The sequence below is a fragment of the Athene noctua genome, chromosome 4 (assembly GCF_965140245.1).
Source record: "Athene noctua chromosome 4, bAthNoc1.hap1.1, whole genome shotgun sequence".
NCBI lineage: Eukaryota > Metazoa > Chordata > Aves > Strigiformes > Strigidae > Athene > Athene noctua.
Genome location: NC_134040.1, coordinates 69119640 through 69140767, shown reverse-complemented (window position 1 = coordinate 69140767; position 21128 = coordinate 69119640). Strand labels below are relative to the sequence as shown.

General features: G+C 37.9%; 1 protein-coding gene across 3 annotated transcripts; it reads right to left on the bottom strand.

Annotated features, from left to right (window-relative positions):
- Positions 1-2933: 2933 nt before the first annotated feature.
- Positions 2934-20852, bottom strand: TMEM144 (transmembrane protein 144). Of its 3 annotated transcripts, none has more exons than XM_074904055.1 (13): positions 20696-20852; positions 16661-16857; positions 15467-15589; positions 14974-15073; positions 14365-14445; positions 12389-12470; positions 11196-11269; positions 10160-10278; positions 8745-8864; positions 8156-8253; positions 6149-6202; positions 3685-5025; positions 2934-3017 (listed from the first exon to the last, which is right to left on the bottom strand). In XM_074904055.1, exons 2-12 carry the CDS (start codon positions 16797-16799, stop codon positions 4942-4944), a joined length of 1074 nt encoding a protein of 357 aa, XP_074760156.1. In that variant the 5' UTR covers positions 16800-16857; positions 20696-20852; the 3' UTR covers positions 2934-3017; positions 3685-4941. The 3 variants fall into 3 exon arrangements, with proteins under 3 accessions (XP_074760156.1, XP_074760157.1, XP_074760158.1); XM_074904056.1 differs by having other exon boundaries at positions 20710-20849; XM_074904057.1 differs by lacking the exon at positions 20696-20852 and adding an exon at positions 20346-20482.
- Positions 20853-21128: the final 276 nt, after the last annotated feature.

Genomic DNA, 21128 nt, shown 5'->3' with positions numbered 1-21128 from the left:
ATTCTGTGTCAGTTCTTACACTGATATAAAAGCACGCTGATATAAACAGATCCACGATAATTTATATTCGCTGTGGAATTTTCTCTTACTAAATTCAGTTGCTGCCAGATTGTTTTGTATAAATAGTTCTATAAACAGATCTGTTAATCCAACACTTTAACATGAAATAAGTACCAGTGTTACTTCAAACTCATAACTTCAAGAACAAGAAAATCTCAGAAATGAGTGGAATATTTATCCAATATATTCCGAGTGAACATCATAAGAAAATATTTTAGAATAAATACATATTTAAACCATAAATCTTGATGAATTATGACAAGGGATTTTTCACAGAAAAGAACTACAAGAGATGGGTGTTTTTTGCTGTTGGCCAGACAAATCCAATAGGATAGCTGCTAAGAAAGCATTTAATAGTTGAGCTTTCACAAACAAGAATTTTAATTAATGTCCTAGCAGTCAGCAATTAAGTTTGCACATCTGACAGCTTTACAATATACACTGGAGAACTGCATCAAAGTACATACATGTACACGGCAATTACTACAGTCAGGAGTTCAGGTTTTAGGTTTGTTTCAGAAAGCCAATGATCTATTACAGAAACGAGGAAATGTAGAGGTTCTCCTGCCCTGGAAGATTCACCTGTTCCCTGTAATCATATCCAGTAGATGGATGTTGGGTCCACACTGGACATTAACTTAAAAGCATCCCTCAAAAGTGAGAGTAGAAGCTTAAGATAACATTAGAAAAGACTCTTCACTTAAATCAAACTGAAGCATAAAATAACAGTTCAAACCTGAAACCTAAATGCATCTCAACTGCCAAGGTATAAACCAGCTTTGATTTTTTTGCAGAAACAGCATGAGACAGAGCGAGTCCTCTGATAAGAGATGGATGTAGCAGATTCAGTCTCATTGTCCACTTTCAGATTTATCTTAAACCCCAGCAAATAACATGCAGCAAACAAACCGGAATCTGAACTGAGGCAAGTAAAAAAGACACTGCCAGGACAAATTTTTCTACTACTTGCTAACCTGCCATAACATTTCCACTGCAGCACTAGCAGACAGCTTGTCCTGTCACTATAAATTATGGGCTAAAAATCTGAAAACCCCAAGATGCATTCACTCAGGATACTCACAGCACCAAAAGAAACAGAGCTTCAGGGTACTGCAGTATTAGACAAGGCTTATGGCACTTCACTGCAGAGCAAGATGGGAAACAGCTGGGAAAGGTTAGGGATAAACTAGGTCCCACCATGACTGGGCTTGAGCAATCCTGCTTGCTTATTCCTCGCACAGCTGGGGATGCAGATTACCAAGCAGAGTTGGTGCAGGATGACCAGCAATTGCATGACAGCCCCTCTGCACTCACTCTTCAGGGAGTACTGTGCCTCGCCCAGCTGTGGAAGATGACTAGAAGATACGATACTGTTTCTGCTCTACAATATGCCTAACCTTGTAACATCTTCACACAGCCTCATCTGCGCCCTTCTTCCTTTTTCTTCCCAGAGCTTTGCTCTGCTAGAAAAGGCATCTTTGGTTTCCTTCGCTCAGTTTTTAATCATGCTGTGCATTCTTTTATCTCTTGATTCTCTGACCTTTGTTTCTGCTTGCTCCTGTTCTCCCTTGAAGGTGCTCTAGGGATTTCTGGGGCCTGAGAGACCTGTTGTGCAAGATGGGTCTTAACATGCTCCTTAAAAGCTAGCTCTACCCTGGAAGCAGTAGTGTGAGCAGGCTAGTTCACTACCCAAGCCCATGCAGACATGGTTCTCTTTCATGAGAGTTCTAGCTGAACATTCTCCAGCTCTTTTTCTGGATTGAGGCATTACTAATTCACTTAACATAAACCAGCAAAGAATATACCTCATTGAATAGTGTAGACTGTACTTGCAGACTTTAACCAATCAGAGAAGACTTTAACCAATCAGAGAAGGTAGCCTACAGGTAGTAGTAAACTAAACAGATGATCCTTCCTGAACAATTGAATTGGTACATCTAAGTGGACTGGTGTGGTAATTACACTATCTTTATAAATATTGTATCGCATTCTAATGATTTTAGCAAAATAGTGAGTTACAAGACTAGTATTTTTGTCAGTAACTGTGTGGAAATAAGAGATAATATGCCACTATTCAGCAATGACATTATAAAGTGCACAGCACCCTTGTTCCTTCAGCCTTACTTAAACAGACCATAGTCAGTGTTAACAGAACTGCAAAGGGTGAGAGAAATAAGAACTAAAACTAACTGGGAAAGAATCAATGTATTAAAGCATATCTGAAAAGTAGAGGAGCCTGAGAACACCATACTTTGGTTTTGCCAACTCTTTATCAGCAATTTTCTGGCTTGGGGTATCGGAATACATTAAGTTATTGTGATCTTTAAGAAGGGAAACAGATCCAGGTAAATGATAAATGTCCAATTTAATTCAAGTAATTTCAGAAACATGTGAACAAATTACTCTTCCTTGTCTGAGTTAATAGAATAATGGCTAGGTAAGTAACAGTCAAGGATCTGTTAAGAAGAAATTGTGTCTGATGTGGATATTGGAAAAAAAACCTGATCAGTTTTCTTTCCAATATCATGTATTATAGGGCAGTACACATCATGGATCCTGACTTCAACTGTAGCAGATGTTACATAAAAACCTGGAAGAATGCAGTCTCAACAAAACCACTGTAAGACAGACGGAAGTTGTATTCAAAAGAGTAATCAATTGTTCCCTGTCAGAGGGAAAAGATATTACATTAGATTCCAAAAAGTAAGTAAAGGATAGAATCATGCAGCATGTTCATAAGTTATTTACAATAATTAGAATGTTTATTAAATTTGCAGATTACATCTGGCTCGAAAATACTGCCAACTTGTTGGAGGACAGGGTTAACATACAGAGTGAAAGTAGAGAAATGCCTTAAGGGGGAAAAAACCTGTGGGACACCAAGTTCTGACACTTGGGTAGGAATAAACAATAGGAGATGGGGAAAAGCAGGCTAAGTAACAGTCCTGAGATCAAATCTGATAAATAGTAGACAAAGAAGGGTGGAAGAAAAAAAGGAGAAATTATTAACGCAATCTGAACACAATAACAGTATCAAGCAGTGATAGCAAAGTGTCATACTATGATGTGAAACCAAGAGAACTTGCAAATTGGAGGGAAAAAAAATAATCTTACTGCTGCTCTTCTTGGGTTTTGTAAGGTTGTAGTCTGACTGCCATGTCTAGTTTTAATAGACAGATCTAGTCCACTTAAGGAGTTCAGGAAAGAGCAAGAAAAATGTTGAGCACATTACAAACAAGGGAAGACTGCAGGAGCTGGGGTTGTCTAATATACTGAAGAAAAGACTAAGGGGAGGTTCAGAAACATGCTTTGCATAGGCAAACGTTTAATTTATATATGCAAAGTAAAAGTAAGAAAAGTAAATAGTTCTCCACGTTAGTGGTGGTCACGGAACAGTGGACATATTACTCATAGGGACTTCCCTTTGGATATGCTAGCAGGACAGGTAGTTAGAAGCTGGTTAGTTTGCCTGAGTGTTGTGAAATGTACTTATTTTTTTAAAAAAACAAGTTAGACAACTGTCAAAGTGATTTACATATGGATGACTGTGTGTAGACACAAACAGGATGCAGTAACAACCACAAAACCACGGATGAAATGCAAGAGTACGTTTATTTTCATTACCTCACAACTTGGGGGAATCTCTGCAGCAGCACCCGGGCAGAGGCACACAAGCAGGGATGCAGGCACTGCAGAGCTTGGTCCTTCTTAGCCAGAAAAAGGAGAAGAAACAAAAGATCTCGAACCTGCTGCTTTCATCTGTATATACCAGGGATTTCTGCAGGCATAGTTTTCCACTGTGGTTTGATCTTTCCCACAGTAGGGCAGGAATCTGAGGGATGTTCAATAAGGTGTGTCTATCACAGGTCTATGTTATCTGAGAGCAGACGTTCTACCCATCAAGCACACAAAGCTAAACAGCAATTAATATGATATATGTGTTTTTTGACACCTCAGCTGCAAGTCACTTCAGTGTGTTTACCATCCTCCTCACCAATCTTCCATTGTATTCCCATAACGACCTCTCTTCAGGTAGAAAATGAATGGGTAGTTTTATAATAACATGACGCATCAATGTAATAAATATTGCCATACATAATTTTTAAGATTTGAAGATACTACATAGAAAAGTAAGTCTTCAGAAAATGCACAAAGTTATTTGGAAACAAACTTTGAACCACATGCTTAGCTCATATTGCAACACAAAAATGTAATGTTACTTGCAACCAAAATAAAAAAACCCAAAACTTCCCCAACTATTTGTATCATGGTCCTGATTTCTATATAATGTTCCTGCAACTAAATAAACAGTTCAGCAGCAAACACAAATAATTTATTTTAAAGCACCTTTTTTTTTTTCTATATTTCCTTAAAACTTCTGAAGCAATTGTAAGAGGTTTTAATGTAAATTGATGAATTTCACATCTTCATGTGTATCAGTTTCATGAAGAATATTCCAAGACATATTTTATATTGAAGATAGAACATTATAATAAAACAAATCAGATGGCAAATGCATACAGTATTACAAAGAATAAAATCCCTTTATCCACCATCACAACAGTAAATGACAATTTATGATGACATGTTTAGTACCTGAGCCAGAAGAAACACAATTAGTAACTATAAAATCATTTAGCTTTATTAAATAAAATCCTTTGATATACTTACTGTTCCAAGAAATGTAGAAAAAACCATTTCCAGATATTCTTTCATGCTAAATGGGAACACTGAGCAATGGTTTTCTTTTTCACTTGCCTGAAGCAAGTTAGGGTAAATGTTGGACATACATTTTGAAAATTATTATGTATTGCAATAAACCAATATTGTCTTTCTGATTATATTAAACAGTAGCACCATCTACTGGTCCAGAAGATCCTTTCAAACTTTAGAAAAAGCTGTGGAGAGTGATCCTGTCAAAATGACACAAAATGCTACTGAGAGTAACACGTAGTTTTTCAGTCCCTGGAGAGGCAAAGGGAGAGAAAAAGAAAAATGTCATGTTGTCGTAATAGATACCACTTCACAAAAAAAAGTAAAATAAAGAACTAGGGATTAATTTTATGACAAAATTAATAAAGCCACTACATGAAATGGTAAATTTTATTTCATGTAATGTTTGTAATGTATCTGGTCTTCAAAACAGCTTAGTACAAGTAATGTATTATGCCATACATTTAGTAAAATATTCACAAAATTAATTCAGCAATTTTTAAAAGTATTTTTAAAGGCCTTTGTCTATTTTCAGATTATTTTTAAGCAGTCAACACTTATGCAGAGACTATTCTAAAATGTATGAAAAGGATGAAAGATTTGGTGAGTCACAAAGATTTGGATATTGAACATGATGGTCTTCTAGTGTAGTGCAACATTAATCTGCAGTGGGAGAGAGAGAAAACTTTTACATCCTGATCCCTGGATGCCTAACACGTTTTACCCAGTCACCAAAAATATTGGGAAAAATGATCTGCAATGGCAAGTTAGGCACCTATAGACTGTGGACAGATTAGCTAAGGGAACCTGAAGATTACACTACTAGCATTCAATGCTTCAAATTCCACTGGTAAAATAGTTTCTGTCATATATGTTAGCATCCAGTAAATGAGCTTGTTCTAGGCAATCACTGCCATATCAGTTTAGGATCTCTACATTATACTGTAATTAGCAAGGCCAGCTAACCACCATCTCATTTTTTGGTCCTTTGGTGAACCTGACCCTCAAAGTCTAATCTACTTGTCTATGTGATTATTAGGACAACCGCTCATTCCGTTGCCCCCACTGAAAGAACTGGCTCAAATAAAGACTGTTTTCAGGTTGTGCTTGGCATCCTGCCTCCTGACCCTGCTACAATCTTCATTTGCTCCCACTGCTGCTCATACAGTTATGGAATTCAAATCTTCATCCCTGTAAAAATTGTTCACAGTTCTTCATCCTTTTTGGAAAAGTATTGCATGATATGACTTTCACCTTCATAATGCAATACTTGTAAGGAGGAGATATCTAAGAGATACATCTGTATACCGAGTCATGCTGTTCCTAAAGCTAGAGACAAACAAGAGGGACTAGATAAGAGACGCAATAAAATTACCTTGATTTCTTTAAATACAAGGACTCCCCACATTGCAGCAACAAGGCCAGGACCCTAAAGAATAAGATTCATTTGTACATTACAGCATTTCATTAAAATGTACAGTCTTCTCATTATTGTTCTCAGGGTGGTGAATTTTGTCCGGATAACAAATTTAGACCTTTCTATTCCATATAATTACATCATTCACAGCATAAGCATAAAAACCACTGAAATCTTTATGAAGTAAGATACAATAAAGTCTTCAAGAAAGGATAAAGAGGTGAGACTTTTTTTTCAGAGAAGGCACAATTTCCCTCTAAATTTCACTGGGGGGTCTACATTTTATTTTAGAAAGCTCCAAGTAATATGCCTCACTTCAGTCCAAACTATAGTCCACAATGTTAATACATTTCAGAGGACTATTTATTGGCAGCTACCACAGATATTCCTAACATTTCCTTTATTAGCATGATAACTAGTTGTACAAAATGTTTTATTGTTTAGTACAATATGAAGAGATTGGAACATAACCGTATTTCTTGTATAGCAGGCATCTGGGCAAAGCACAAAGCCAGCCAGATAGACAGGTCAGGGAAATTACTGATTATCTGTGATGCTGTTGTACAGATTTCCTAGCTAACAGCAAACAGTGGCACACAACAATAATTCCCACGCAGTCCTGGTAATACAGATTTTACCCTGTGGAAGCAATGATCTGAATTTTCATGACTGATGAGAAAATATTATCTGAATATGAAGCAAAACCTGGATCTGTTAATGCTTCCCATGAGAGCTGCTCTCAGAAACACTTGACAGATGTTTGGACAGTGATATTCCTCTCCCCAGCTTCAGTACAGCTGATAGGACACAGATTCAGGCCAGCAGGAAACAGTGTCTTGTGCTAATTGTATTTGTGGGTGCTGTTTCCTAGTAAAATTGCCAACTATTATTTGAGTAATAGCTAAGGTGTTATTTCACTTTCTAGATAATGTATGCTGCAAGAGGAATGCACTTTGAAAATGAAACAAAATGTTAAAGGGACTGATGTATAGCTGTCTGAAATTCTCTCTAGGATGAAGTAAAGCAGCAGCTCTGAACCTGTGGAACAGACAGGCAGTTTCTCACCAGTGCTGTCCTAAAAATTCTTCATTTCATGATTTTATATCCTTGCCCTTCAGGCATACTGATAACTAAGTTACTAAAGCTGCTTTCCATTAATCTTTCAATTTCTAATTAGAATGATCTCAAGTGTTTTTTTTCACTGCATACTGCAGAGTTTATTCTGATTTACTGCATCTTGAGGCAAAGCTTAATCCCTGTTAACGTTGTTTCATTAGTCTGCTTCTGAAATACAGCTGTTCTGCAAAACTTTGGGTTTGGTATTTATGAACTCTCATTTGCCAGAAGCTATCCATCATCTAGTAGATTGACAAGAGAGAAAAGGCAAAGTTTATTTTTACTTAGTGATGGAATTGATGCAGCTTCTGGAAATTAACAGTGCTTTAAAGGTACAGTATCATAAATAGGAATAAAACAGCAAAACAGGCCAACCTATTGCTCCCTCATTTGCACAGTAACTTTATTTACAGCAATACATAACCTGTTCTGTTTGTTCAAGAACTGTAAACAGAAAAAATACTGACTTAATTAAGCAAAATGACTGCTTAAATGACTAGAGGATAAAAATCACTAATGAAACCATCCAGAACAAAATGAACTTGTTGGGATGAAAGCATAGAACATTTATTCCTTTAATCACTTCAGTTTGCTATTTAATATTGTTATAGTTCTGTTTCTAGAGCTTTGGCTTTTACATAACCTAAAGACTCACATGTTCAATTCTTCTGTTTTTTATGCTTGCCATTGACCAAGATGTGTGTTCCTAAAAAAACAAAGGCCAGTACAGACAAGCACAGAGTGATGTATACACTCTTGATTAAAATGCTCTAGATGTCATAATTTTAACTTAATTTTATGAATGGGAGGGAAAAAAAACACCATTCTCTTTATTTTTTATATACTTACTGCAGTAATTATTGGAAAGCTGACCACAGCACTGAGATAGTGATTGGCTATGAACCAGCAGCAATTGGCTATTGCCCAAAGCACACCAGAAACAAACCCTAGAAAAATAAATCTCAATCAAAAAAATGCACAGCAAGGTATAGACAGCAAATTGTGGAATATTTATATTTATGGCACAATACAGAATCTGTATACACGTATTTTAGTATGTTAACTACTTTAACAAGAAGGCTCTGATAATCTAAACCAATGGATTCAAGGGATAAAATCAGCTACTCAAACTGAAGTAGCAAATTAATGCAAGTTCACAATTTTTTGGACAATATGCTCTCCACTATGGCAAAACCAGTTTTTGAAAATCCACCATATGCAATGTCATTTTGTTCTAGTTTCAGATTAGAACAAAACTTATCATTGTTTCCTAACTTTAATTAATTAACCCAATAAAGTGATCTTTCAAAAGAGATAAAAAGTCAAATGAAGAGACTTGAAAGTAAACTACAATTCCAACACACAGTTTGAACTAATAACTGCAAAATGGTCATAGGAAATAACTGAAATTAATTGCTAATTTAAAATACAGTCATACCTGGCAATATGGCTTGGGGATAAACATTAGGTTTATTTTTCCTGATTGTACAGTAGATCAAAAAGTAGATGGTACTTGTCAGAAATATACCACTGAAGTGTGCAAAAACATAATCTAAATCTGAAAGGGAAATTACAAAATTGTATTAGTCTAACCATCAGTTATTAATTTTAACTAAATTTATTTCACTCACATAGAGAAATTTATTTTATTCACATAGAAAAAACCACATAAGGTGCTACTGCTAACAACTCAAATTCAATTGTGATTGTGATGAACACAGTTGACATTCTGACTGTGGATGGATTTGGTCAATAACACATACATTAAACATTAATTAACTGCTGTGTTGACTGTAGCGTTTATTACAGGCTTTTATGCATTTCTGTGAGTTATTTTTGGAAGTCTATTACTGAATTAATTTATTAAAATCTTAAGAAAATCCTCAGGTGAGGTTACAGAACTGGGGTAGGGATTTTACATAATTACATCCTCTCCTGACCATCTACATTTGTATTCCTGTATATAGCCTTGTTTCTCTTCTGTACATTTAAGAGCAAGACAACTGCACCTACTGTGTAAGTTAAACATGGCAGTTTTGTTCTTTTTTTATCCTGATGAATGTGTCACAATTTTGATTACTATAATCATTAACAATAACAAATCCTCTATGGACTTCGTATGTGCTAAAGAGAGTATTTCCAACAAGGTAAAGCAGAAGCATGTAGCAAGGTGATCTCTATGTCCCTGGAGTTATAAATTCTCAACAGGAAAGGCACCTATAGTAATGATAACACTTGTTTTGTCAAGCTGGGGAATATGTAAGTTCCATTATTAAAGAGAAATTGTATGTGACATAACAAACAATTTCTTAATGCCAACCTTATGCAGTCTCCACACTATCTTGCAAACTGCTGCTGGCATTACCTCATAGACTACACACTACATCTTAAGGAAAATGTTTCTGGGGAAATGTTGTTTGAAATTGGTGATTAGGCTTATGTTAAAAGGTTTCCATTTCCAAAACGACAAGATTTTAATTACTTATGTTGTTATATATCTCTTCTGCTCATCAGTTATGATCAACCTTCTCTTCCTTTACTGGTGTACTAATTTGGCAATTGGTACAGCTGGTGTCCTTGTTTACCTCATATTCTAGACATATGAACTTTGTATTTTGAGAGTGCTTGTATTCAATGCCTTCTGAAATACAGCCATGAATTAAGTATGCTATCCTCTGGGCTGTTTCTCACTGTTCTTTTAATGGTGTAATTCACCTCTGAGAAAAAGGGAGTGCTAGTACTATGATTATGACAACATATAACATAGTCCAGAACTGATAAATTGTCGCGGTTGTAAGCAGGAGAACACAATATACTGATGAAATAAAGTAGAAATGATCTATTAGCCTTTACCAAATTGACTTGCTCCTGTGTATATAGTTTCATTTCTTCTTCCATGGTCCTTGATATAAAGTACTGGTACAAAACTGGAACCATAAAGTATTCCAGCTACTACAGCCAGGCTACATCCTCTTTAAAAACAGCAAAAATCAGAGAAAATAGCCTAGCATTAATCAGGGAAGTAGACAATATACAAGTCCAGTATTGCAGCTTAAGACTGCATATCATATGAAAATTGCTAGCAATACTATAAAAATATTACCTTTCAGCAGATTTTTATTTTCTAGTGCATAAATGGTTCAACACAGTAACTTAGTTTTTTCTATATTTTGTGGCCGGGTAAGAATGACAATTCCTGCCCCAAGAACCTGCAGTCTAGATTAACGACAAGATAAATCAACTAACTAGGATTTCCTAAAAGCAGAGTTAGGAGGAAACAAACAAAAATATAATTAAAACGCTCCCACCCTCAGCTTCACTGTTTTAGTCTACATATTTTTTTAAAACTGTTCCCAGGTTTATTGTCTCTTTAGGCCCCTTCTCTGACTCCAGATAGCTCTGTTCTTGGCTATCTCCACTTCCCACACTGGCCCATTGCTACCTGCTGTCTCCACCTTGGAGCACTTCTGCTATCTCCCTACCATACTGCCATGCCTTCTCCAGATGTGTTCATTCGGAAACCACACCTGGAAGTGTGTTATTAGTATAAGCTCCTTCTATGCTGGAGTGCTAATCAACCAGGTGATAAAAAACAGCTCTGTAATTACTTAGTTGGTATTGCTGTTTACTTCACCAAATATTCTTTTGTTGCATTAACTAATACTTAACTGGGAAGGTAAAGCACACTCAAAAGTGCAAAGTAAATAATCTGATTAGCTGAGCAGCTATTCATATATAGATATATACACTATATTAGTACTTTAAAAACTGTTGTTTATAAGTGCCTGACCGCACTAGGAAAACCACAGGACACAAATCTGCTCTTATGCTGTGTTCAACTACTTTGGCTACTTGGCCTGCATTGGTAAAAGAACTGTTAATAACTCACACAAGCCTCTTCTTTGCTGGAGAAAGTCTGTTCACCCACGAGTCATCAGAGGTATCTTCAGAAACATTAATAGACTGCAAAAAACCAAGAGTTTTCACACAAGTTTAGTTTAGTTTGATTAAAAAAAAATCGCAAATATTGTATCAAACAGAACAGTTTGGCTCTAAGAAAATAAAATGAAAATGGAAGGAGAAACAAAAGGAATTTACAAAAATACTCTGAAGAAAGTAGAATTTTTTTTAAAATAAAACAAACTCATAATTGGATCTACTTACCTTGAAATTTACAAGTTCAGATGTGGACTTTGGGTTTACTACATAATAGAGCACTAACTAGCACTATTTTTAATCTGCATGCAGGTAGATCTCACTTACAGAACTTGTCCCTCCTTAAATTTCATTATTTAATCTATAGATTTTATTTATGATGAGGTTTTTGCCTTTTGTTGATAGCTCTGGTGCTATCAGAATTAGGACTATTTGCAAACAGGAAAATTAATGCCCCTGTCTGCAGTATAAAGAAATTGCAACATCCCTTTATTTTAATCCTGCAATTTGGTGTGGTAGACTGGAACCTCTAGTGAGCATTGAGCACATCTAGAGGACTCTGAGGGGCTCTCAGTTCAGGTAGCAACTGAGCACTGACCTGCAAAAGTCAGGTACAATGGTAGTAGGAGCCAGCCTCTTGCTCTCCAGCTTTTGTTGCACACCCCAAGAAGCAACAGCCAATCTGGCACCCCTCGTTGGCCTTCAACCTGTCCACAGCTGATGCTGAGTATCAGCGACTCTTGACAGGCCCCTGTCTCTGAAATGTGTCAAAAATTTGGCAGATAAGAGTTATACAGTGTTGCCTTTCATCTAAGCACCCTCCTAGTTTTATAGTTAAATTTTAATTAAAATTGTTTCCTCTTCTCAGATAGGAAAGTAATACACTCTGTCTTTTATATAATCTCTGTCATAATGAAAAAGGACTTCTAAGCCATTTAAAGCTGACAATAGAGAAAGAACACTTGAAAAAACCTTTTCTGTTACTCACATTTATGTGGACATACAAGATCCACAAATTAAATACAATCAGTGCACATTTATGTAGTCTACCATAAATCCATAAATCTGGTTAACATTAAGCAGATTTTTGGTTTTAAATGGATATATACTTTCACTGCTGTAAAATAACAACTATAGAGTACTTACACTTTCTCTCAGCAAAGGTGTTCTTTCTAACGAAGCTGAAGAACTCCGGACTTCAGTTTTTATAAAAAGAAATATGACAGCACTCAGAAGAGAAAAATAAACCAATAAATACCACGTCAGCTCATAAGGACGTAACATTTAGTGTCCAAAGACAAAAGTTATATTTGGAGGCATATTACTTTATTTTCATTGTTGCCCTAGAGTCACTTCAATGTATTTTAAAAATATTGCTTTTCACATTTTTAACAAACAAATTAAGTGACAGTAAGTAAATAAATTAGTCTTTGCATTACTTCATAGATTTCTGTTCTATGTAATGGTATTGAAATGTTTCCTTTTTACAGTGTGTAGTTACAACTATGTTAACAACAGTTGCTTTAGTTAACAGTGCCCTTTTGTACTAAGCCACACATACAGTGGAACATCTGCATGAAAATTCTACATGGAACAGCTTAAACCTGCACAGAGTTGGCCCTGTGCTCAAGAAAAAAAGTTTTTAGTCTTCTATCATATGTGAGTGAGGGAATACTGTTCCTGCAGGGCCTCATGCACATGTGGAAGGAGAAGGGGTATTGTTCAGTGGTGTTCCAGTGCACCAAGTGAATAAAACAAAGAAGGAAGGGTAACATTATTACTTGTACCCACAGCTCCAGGTAATCAGGTAAATATGTGTAATCAGAACTGGCAGGATCTGTTTTTCATTTTTATGGAAGATATTTTAATGATTTAGGAATTCCTTCCCATAACATTAAACAGAATGTCTCCATTTGAAGAATGATTCATCTTCTGAAGAAATAAGGGTAGATATAAAAGGATGTCAGCTTCCTCCAGAGGGACTAGACAAACATATACAGGAGGCTAAAATGAAATACATGCTTCTGAGCTCTACAGAGCAACATACACAGCCTTTGTGCAGCTGGCCAGGAAAACATGTCTGGTCACAATCTTTTTCCCAGTTGATCACTTCTCCATGATATCTCAGAAACAGGCAGGAAGCAGGTGGTGAGCTGAATTAAATCACTTAGCAGAAACAGCAGTACTGCTACTATTTTGTGAATACCTCACAAAATTACATGCTACGTCCAAGGGTAATGGGTAAAAAGCTGCAGACTCTTAGGAAAGAGGAAGACTGGAAGCAAAATTCATGAATCTAAGCCAGCAGCTCTCTCCCAGCAATCAAAATGGCTCCGTTGTCTCCATGTTCTTGGCACCCTTCTCCTACAGGCATTACGTGCATCTGCTGCTTAGCATGCATATATCAAGCCTTCTGCCCCTGGGATTTAGGGCCCCCATTATGTTCCTAGAAAGACTTTCCTAGCCACCCAGTTGGAAAGCAAGAACACTGCTATGTACCAAAGAACCTCTTTCCTCTGTGCTTGGACCAAAATGTGCCCTCATAGAAATATTAAACAAAAAGTAAGAGTAGAAGTCCTTCTGAAGATCCCAAAGGAAGCCATTGTCTGGGAGTTGTTCTAAGTGTGGCTTAAGAGTTACAAGATGAGGAGCTATTAAGGACAAGAGATAATGCAAAGTCTCTGGCTTTTCATGGACCCTGAAGGGTATGGGAAGGGGTCCTGTGTCATATTCTACAGTTAAAGAGGATGGATTTGTACCCCCAACTGAGTGAAGTCAGATCAGAAATCTCACTGAAGTTTTCTCACCAAGATTCTTCTAGTCAGAATCATCTGAATAACCTACCTAGGGAGACAATCAGTGCAGCACTGCTTTGCCTTGAACATGCCTATCAGCATATCTGTGTGTTTATGGATAACCATTTCACCACTGTACTGGATATCATGCATGTTTCTATTCTGAAATAAAACACCGACCAGCTAGGTACGGATAGCTCATGAATTCTGCAGTAAATCAATCTGCAACAAATACTTCAATATATTTGCCCTCTAGTTAAATTATCCCTGTGGTTATTAGCTATACGTTTTACATTACAGAAATTTATTATAAGAATAAATTTTTACCTTAACAGTGAAAGACCAGCTCCAATATAATTTAAGATTGGTCTTGATACCTCTTCTGGGTCAATTCCAAACCAACCAAACCTGGAATATTTAACCAGTTTAACTTAGTTGCACTAAATGCATAGAAATAATTAAATTATAACCCAGTCTTGAAAATCTTTACTTGTGTCAATAATTCTGCTTAAGTTTATATTTGCAATACTGGATCAGTGCTTCAGTTGGCTTGCAAAGAGCTATGTCTACAAAAGTAATCTTTAAACTAATTTAATTTACATTGGTTTTTTTAATCTATCTAAAATTTTAAGTTGATTTAAACTATTTTATCATCCCATGCTATAGAATAAAAAATACAGTGTATTAGTTTTACATTAACAAATACGCTATCTATTCACTCAATTATGTTAATGAATGTCACTGGGCATTCTTCTTCCTATTGAGACAGCACAAACACAGATAAAATAATTAACCTGATTACTTTCCACTGAGAAGGAAAAAGTTATTTTGTATATATGATAAATCCTATTTATTGGTGATACTGTTTTCACTGTAGTTATTAATAAAGAATTGGCAACATTAATTATGTACAATTTAAGATTTAAACATACTCACCGTGAACTTGCCCAGCCTGTCAGCAAATTAAAAGAAGCCCATATCAAAAGACCAAGAGCTAAGCCAATAGTTTTAACAATAGGGACAACTGTAACATTGCCTGAAATACAAAAACCAGAATTAAAATCAGTTAAAAACTAGACTGTGATCTTGTGTATTTTTGCTTTATGTTCTGTGACTGTTCAGAAGGCAAAGAAATCTAGGCAACTACAACATGGGAGGAAACTGTTTTTAAAAAATAAATACATTAAACACAGACTTTTCCTCAATACTCAATTTTAAAAGCTCTTTTTGGTGTCTATTTGCTGCTTACAAAATAAGCATAATAAAATTATGCTATAAGGGTACAGCTCCATGAATGCTGAGACTTTAAAAAGCCAAATAACTGCCAAATAACTACTACTTCATATATGGAAAAGTTTTTATCACTGTTTTTTTTTTATGAAGAGTTAGGATTACATCCAGTTTCAACAAACAGAATCTCTATCCTTACCTGTAGCCCACACAAAACCCCCAACCATAGCAAGAGGCCAAAACCGGGGGCAATTCTGGATTAAATTGACCACCAAAGAAACTATCCATATGGAGGCACAGAGAATCCATTGGAAGAACATGCCTGTGGAAAAATCAAATGCACACAACAGAGAACTTGTAGAACACTGCAGGTGAATCTCTTAACATACTATGTTTTAGATAAAACAGTACAGAAAAAATTTGTAAGGTGGCCACCTCCTTTGTGAATTTCAGGGAACTGTGTTACAATACATTAAAAAGATATATTTTAGGGTGTGGTGTTACATGAAAATTTTGACAGGCTTCTGACAAAGAGGATATTCAGTTACTGCACACTTCTCCCACCACCCTAGCAGCTGCCAACACAGACGACTGAACAGGACAAAACTCTGCAAAACTCAGGGCTCAGACTTTTCCACTAGTCCAGGATATTGAGGATGGTAAAAACTTTGGACAGATCTCTTCTACCTTTATAGATTCTCTAAGGGTCAAGTAGGCAGACCAGTTAACTTTACATTAGCTAAGACTTTGCTTTGAATTCTAGCCTTGTCTTTTTAGGACCATATTTGGCACAAAGAATAGAGAGAGGTTATATCCAGCCAGTAATGCAGATACTATTATTGCAGTAACATCATGCAGATTTATTCATCTAGGGATCTGGTAACTGACTATGCTTCATATAAATGTGCAAATACAACATGAATCTAGTAAAGTGGTAAAATTCCAAGCAGGAAATAGAAGAGATTGTTTCTTCTTACCGAGTCACTAGATGAAAGTATTAAATTTTTGATTGTTTTTATGGTAGGTTCACAACTGAAAGGCAATCCTCCAAAGTCCAAGAACTTTTACAGTATAAATGACACTGTATGTATTTGAGAATCCCCACAGGGTAGAAAAATGGACATTTCACTTTCCATTGTGAAATGCTCATGAAATGCACATCAATGTTAAAATGTACAACACATAAAAAGGCTCTTTTAAAGATTTGCCACATCCTGAAGCAATATATTATTGCTTTATACCCTAATGATAGCAAAGAAAATTAAACATGCTCTATGGATTAAGGCTGTAATGATATTTATAACTCTAGCTATAGAAACTCTCATATTTACCAAAAATATTATTCCTGTTAGCAAAACCACCAAAACCAACAAAAGAATAGAAGTAAATTTACCATCACCAGTATCAAATTTCTTAACAGGCACAAAGTTTGTTCCAAATAGAAGGACAGCTACTGTGGAAGATGTAAAGCCAATAGCTAGATCTGTTCCATTGCTGATGTTAAAGGTACTGTAAGTTTTCCAGATGTTCATCTTTGCTCTGAAGGTGCCTCTTTTTGTGGAGTTGTTTTGCTGTGGGTCCTGACAGATTCTGAAATCAGAGAGTGGAATTAAACATTTGGAGTGTTAAGTAATACCAACCTAGTTCAGAAATCTTAAACTTAAAAGGACCCTACTTATCAATCTCTCAAAAGCTGGAAAGAACTGCAAAGTATACTGTAGAATCCCATAAAAAGGTACCATGAAGCTCGAATAAAGTAACTTAAGAACAGATGTACACAAAAAAACCCCCACACTATTTTGTGTTTCATAATCAGCTTCACAGAAAAGCATGTCTGAAAACATACAATAAGGTGAATGCAGAGATGCACTCAAAGGTCATGAGGACTTGAATCTGAGGCCTATGGGAAGCCCTGACACTTTAGGGAGATGCTCTATCACAATATTCCTTATTCCTGTAGCCAAAAGGAAGTCACACTGGGGTGTGTGAAAAAGCAGGAATTAGACAAAATCTTAATTGGCAGAAGAAGCTATAGCAATTTGCAGCTCTGCTGCCTAGAAGTCAGGAACAGGCACAGACCTTCTATAGATGCCACAGCAGGATCAATATAGGATCATAACGTAACCCCAGGGATTGCTCTAGCTGATTCAAAACGTGAATAAAGGTTCTTTTTTTTTTTTTTTTTTTTTTCCTGTGGGAAACAAAGGGAGAAGCTGCCTCTAAAATTTCTTTGTTCACTCCACATAACTATAATACGAAAGGCATAGATTTTTTTCTAATCCCATAATACCTTTTTTTTAAAAAAAGTGAGAGATTCATCTTGAGGTTACACTCAATAGAAGTACCACATATATACTTCTGATAGGATTATGACTTTGATAGAAAAGGTGGCTCTGAGGACAACTATAATAACATGATCTTTGCATACATAATCTTAACACCACACTGCATATAAGACTACATATAAGAAAAGTGTTTGGAAATTTAACTTCAAATGGCAACAGGATATTTAATATGCTGTGAGTATAAAGGGGCATATTTACATGCAATCCTGTTGTCGAAGTAATACTATTTATACTGAAACAGATGACACCCTAACGCAGTTTGACATTCTCCAGTGTAGGTGAATTGGCTACTGCCTGAAGGGAAAAAGCTGAAATAGGATGGTGGAAATTTTGCCAAGTCTTCTAAGGGGTGCTGAGACTACATTCTGCACATAAAAAGGAAGAGCTGAGCTGCTGCACATTCTTTCATCTTATTTTACCCTTCAGTCTTAGCTTCCCTAGAGTTCTTAGGACACTGAGATCTGTATCTGCTGAGGTTGTGTTTTTATTTACAGCTTCAGCAGGGCCATCAGTGTCAGCTGAAATTAATTATTTGCATTAGCAGGTGAAAATTTCAACCCCACAACTAATATAACAATTTAGTTTCTGTAAGTCTTCCCCTCAAAAGATGTCAGTATATTTTTAACTTGATTACTTAAGAGAAACTCAGATGACATTTAGAAGACACATCATGAAGATACAATAGCACAGGTATTTCCATTTATCTTACTATCTTTTTCTCCTTCACTCTTCATCTTTCTTGCCTACTTAAATAATAAGCTTCTCCAGGAAGATTTCACTGTATTTAAGACTCTTCTATAAAGTATGTTTTACCTGGGACCTGTGGACATTGACTACTACAAATAATGCTGGGATTTCTTCAAAGACTGACTTTACAGGCTAAGAAACACTGTGACACCACAAGAATGGATTAAGATAAAGACTTATATCAGCTATGTCCATCCCATCAACCTCAACTCACTGAGTATTCACTCACATTTAATTCATTTAGTTGACAAAGAAGGCACAAGAGCTAGGTTTAACACAGCTTCATGCTGTTAAGGACATAGAAATAAAGCTGATTACACTGCACCTCTATGAATGCAGGACTCAGTACTGATGCAGGTAAAATATGAATAACCTTTCAAATTTAAAGTGGTTTATCAGCCTTTTTGATTTTGATAATATACAAAGTTATTTTAAAAATATTTCAGTTTTGTATCTACTAAGAGAAAATCTGTGTGCTGTGGGGCAATATACTTTTCTGCTTTTTATCTTCCAAAAATTTCTACATTATGCACACTGAAGACTGTTTCACAATTGGAGAATCAGAATCATGACACCACAAATGGAAAGGAAACACAACTTCCAGTTAATTAAGGAACAATATGCTTCATTGAGACTGTCTAAAACTCTACAACTTTCCCACGTTTTGGGCACTTAGCTCCAAATTTAGCTAAATTCAGACTCAACTTTCAAATCCATTTTAAAGTCTTAAAGAGAAAGGTCAACCAGACAATGTCTGGAGTAACCTGCTCTAACTTTGATGACAGCACTGCTTTAAGCAGGGAGTTGAACTAGATGACCTCTGGAGGTTCCTTCCAGCTAAATCCAATGTCAAGATCAAATAATAAACTGGCACACAGCATTAAGTTGACTACACTTTTTTGCATATGCTTGCACATACTTTGCACATCAGAGAGCTTCAGAGATTTCACTAAAAGCCTATTCTCTTCTCTAAAATCCTATGTTTTTGCCAGAGGAACTTGCAGCATATGCTGTCTCCAGAGGTTCATAGCTACCAAATGCCAAACCAGAAGCACCTGCTGAAGCTGCTAAGATATTAGAGGTTGTAAATGAAACTCAAGCAGAGACAACTGGAATTGTTGCTGTTATTGAAGGTTTTTTTTTTAACTAAGTAGCCCTTACTGAAGGGCACTTTGGGGTTCCCAAGCTGCAGAGGAAATATAATAGAATTTTGTTGGCACACATTGCCCTTATACTAACTTCACACGTTTACCTCACTGAAGATTGTGCTCTGTCTTTTCACTGTTTCCTCAGAAATATGCCACTATTTTCTTCCTTTGCACAGAGACATAACAAATCATGATGATCACTTAATGCCACAGCAACACACCGCTACAGTCTCTGCAGACAGGCACAATATCAAGAAACCTGCCCTTAAGAGCTTTCATCTCAAGGCTGATCCAAGCTATTGTTGAGAAACTGCGCTAATTTTTTATTTTTATAAGTTTCATGTCACATTGACTGTTTATTTGCCTGTTTCTCCTATCATCTACTTGTCATCAAGGGTGGATACTTTCATCCTTATTCTAGGAGACTCCCTGTGAGTCCCGAAGCAGCTCAGTGATGTCCAAGGCCCCTGACTTGGTGCTCAAGAAACGTTTCTTCACTTCCCGAAAATGAACGCTTTTGAAAGCCGTTCCTCGGGCAGTATTTTCAGTAAGAGGCATCACACAACAAGTTAAAACGTGCAGCTGAGCTCCCGACACGGGTGGACGTTGCTTCTGTTGACAGCGCGGCGCCCGGGGTTCCGCAGGGCAGGCAGGCCCGGGCTGCGAGCGGGACAGGGCCCGCAGACGGGGCAGGCCCAGCCCTCGGCCAAGGCCGCCGCGGGAGGGAGCGCCAGCGGCTGAGCAGGCCAAGGGCTGCGCGACGCGCCCTGAGAGGAAACTGTGGCACCCCCCTCCAGCCGGACACCTTCCTCTCCCCAGCGCCCTGCCTCCGGCTCACCGCCGCGGCGTGTTCTCCGCCGCCCCGCTCCCGCAGCCGGCGGAGCTGAAGGCGCCCGGGGATGGACCCGCGTCGGGCGACCCCTCGCCTGAGCCGTCCGTGCGGCCTGCGCCGCTCCGCGCTGCCGCACAGGCCTCCCGCCAGGGCCTGCGCCGGCCCTCGCCTCGGCCCGCCTCCTCCCCATCCGCTTCCCCGGCCGGGAGGGACATGAGGGCGAGACCGGCCGCCGCGCCCCGCTCGCCCGCCTTTCTGCCGCGGAGCCGCCGTGGCGGCGGCCCAGAGGAGCGGAGGGGCGCAGCCGGGGCGCCAGCGGCCCGTCTGGCGGGGAGAAGCACCAAGGGAAACCTTACATTTAGGCACTCACGGCGTGATGAAAGCGCCTTTGCTCCTCCCCGGTCTGAAACGGCAGCTGATGAGACAGTTCTGTGTTTTCTGGTGGAAGGGCCCTGTGTACTTCACAGGCTGTTGCTGTTACCACCCCTGGAAGAACAGGCACCCTGGTTTCGGCAGCATGTGCCCAGGAGCACAGGCAGGGTTTGAAGGCAGGACTGCTGCCAGAGGGGAAGGGATGGCCTCCCTGCCGCTCCTCCCTCGCTCCTGAGGCCTCCTGCCTGCTGGGAGCTGCCACGGGGCTGCAGGTACCTCGGGGAAGCAGGAACATTTCGAGGCTCTGCAGCGGCTGCTGACCCTGGGGTGGACAGCAAGGCAGGGAAAGCTCCTTGCCAGGTTAGGGCATCCTGGCTGGGCAGCCAGCACACGGTGCTTTTTTTTTTTTTTTTCCCT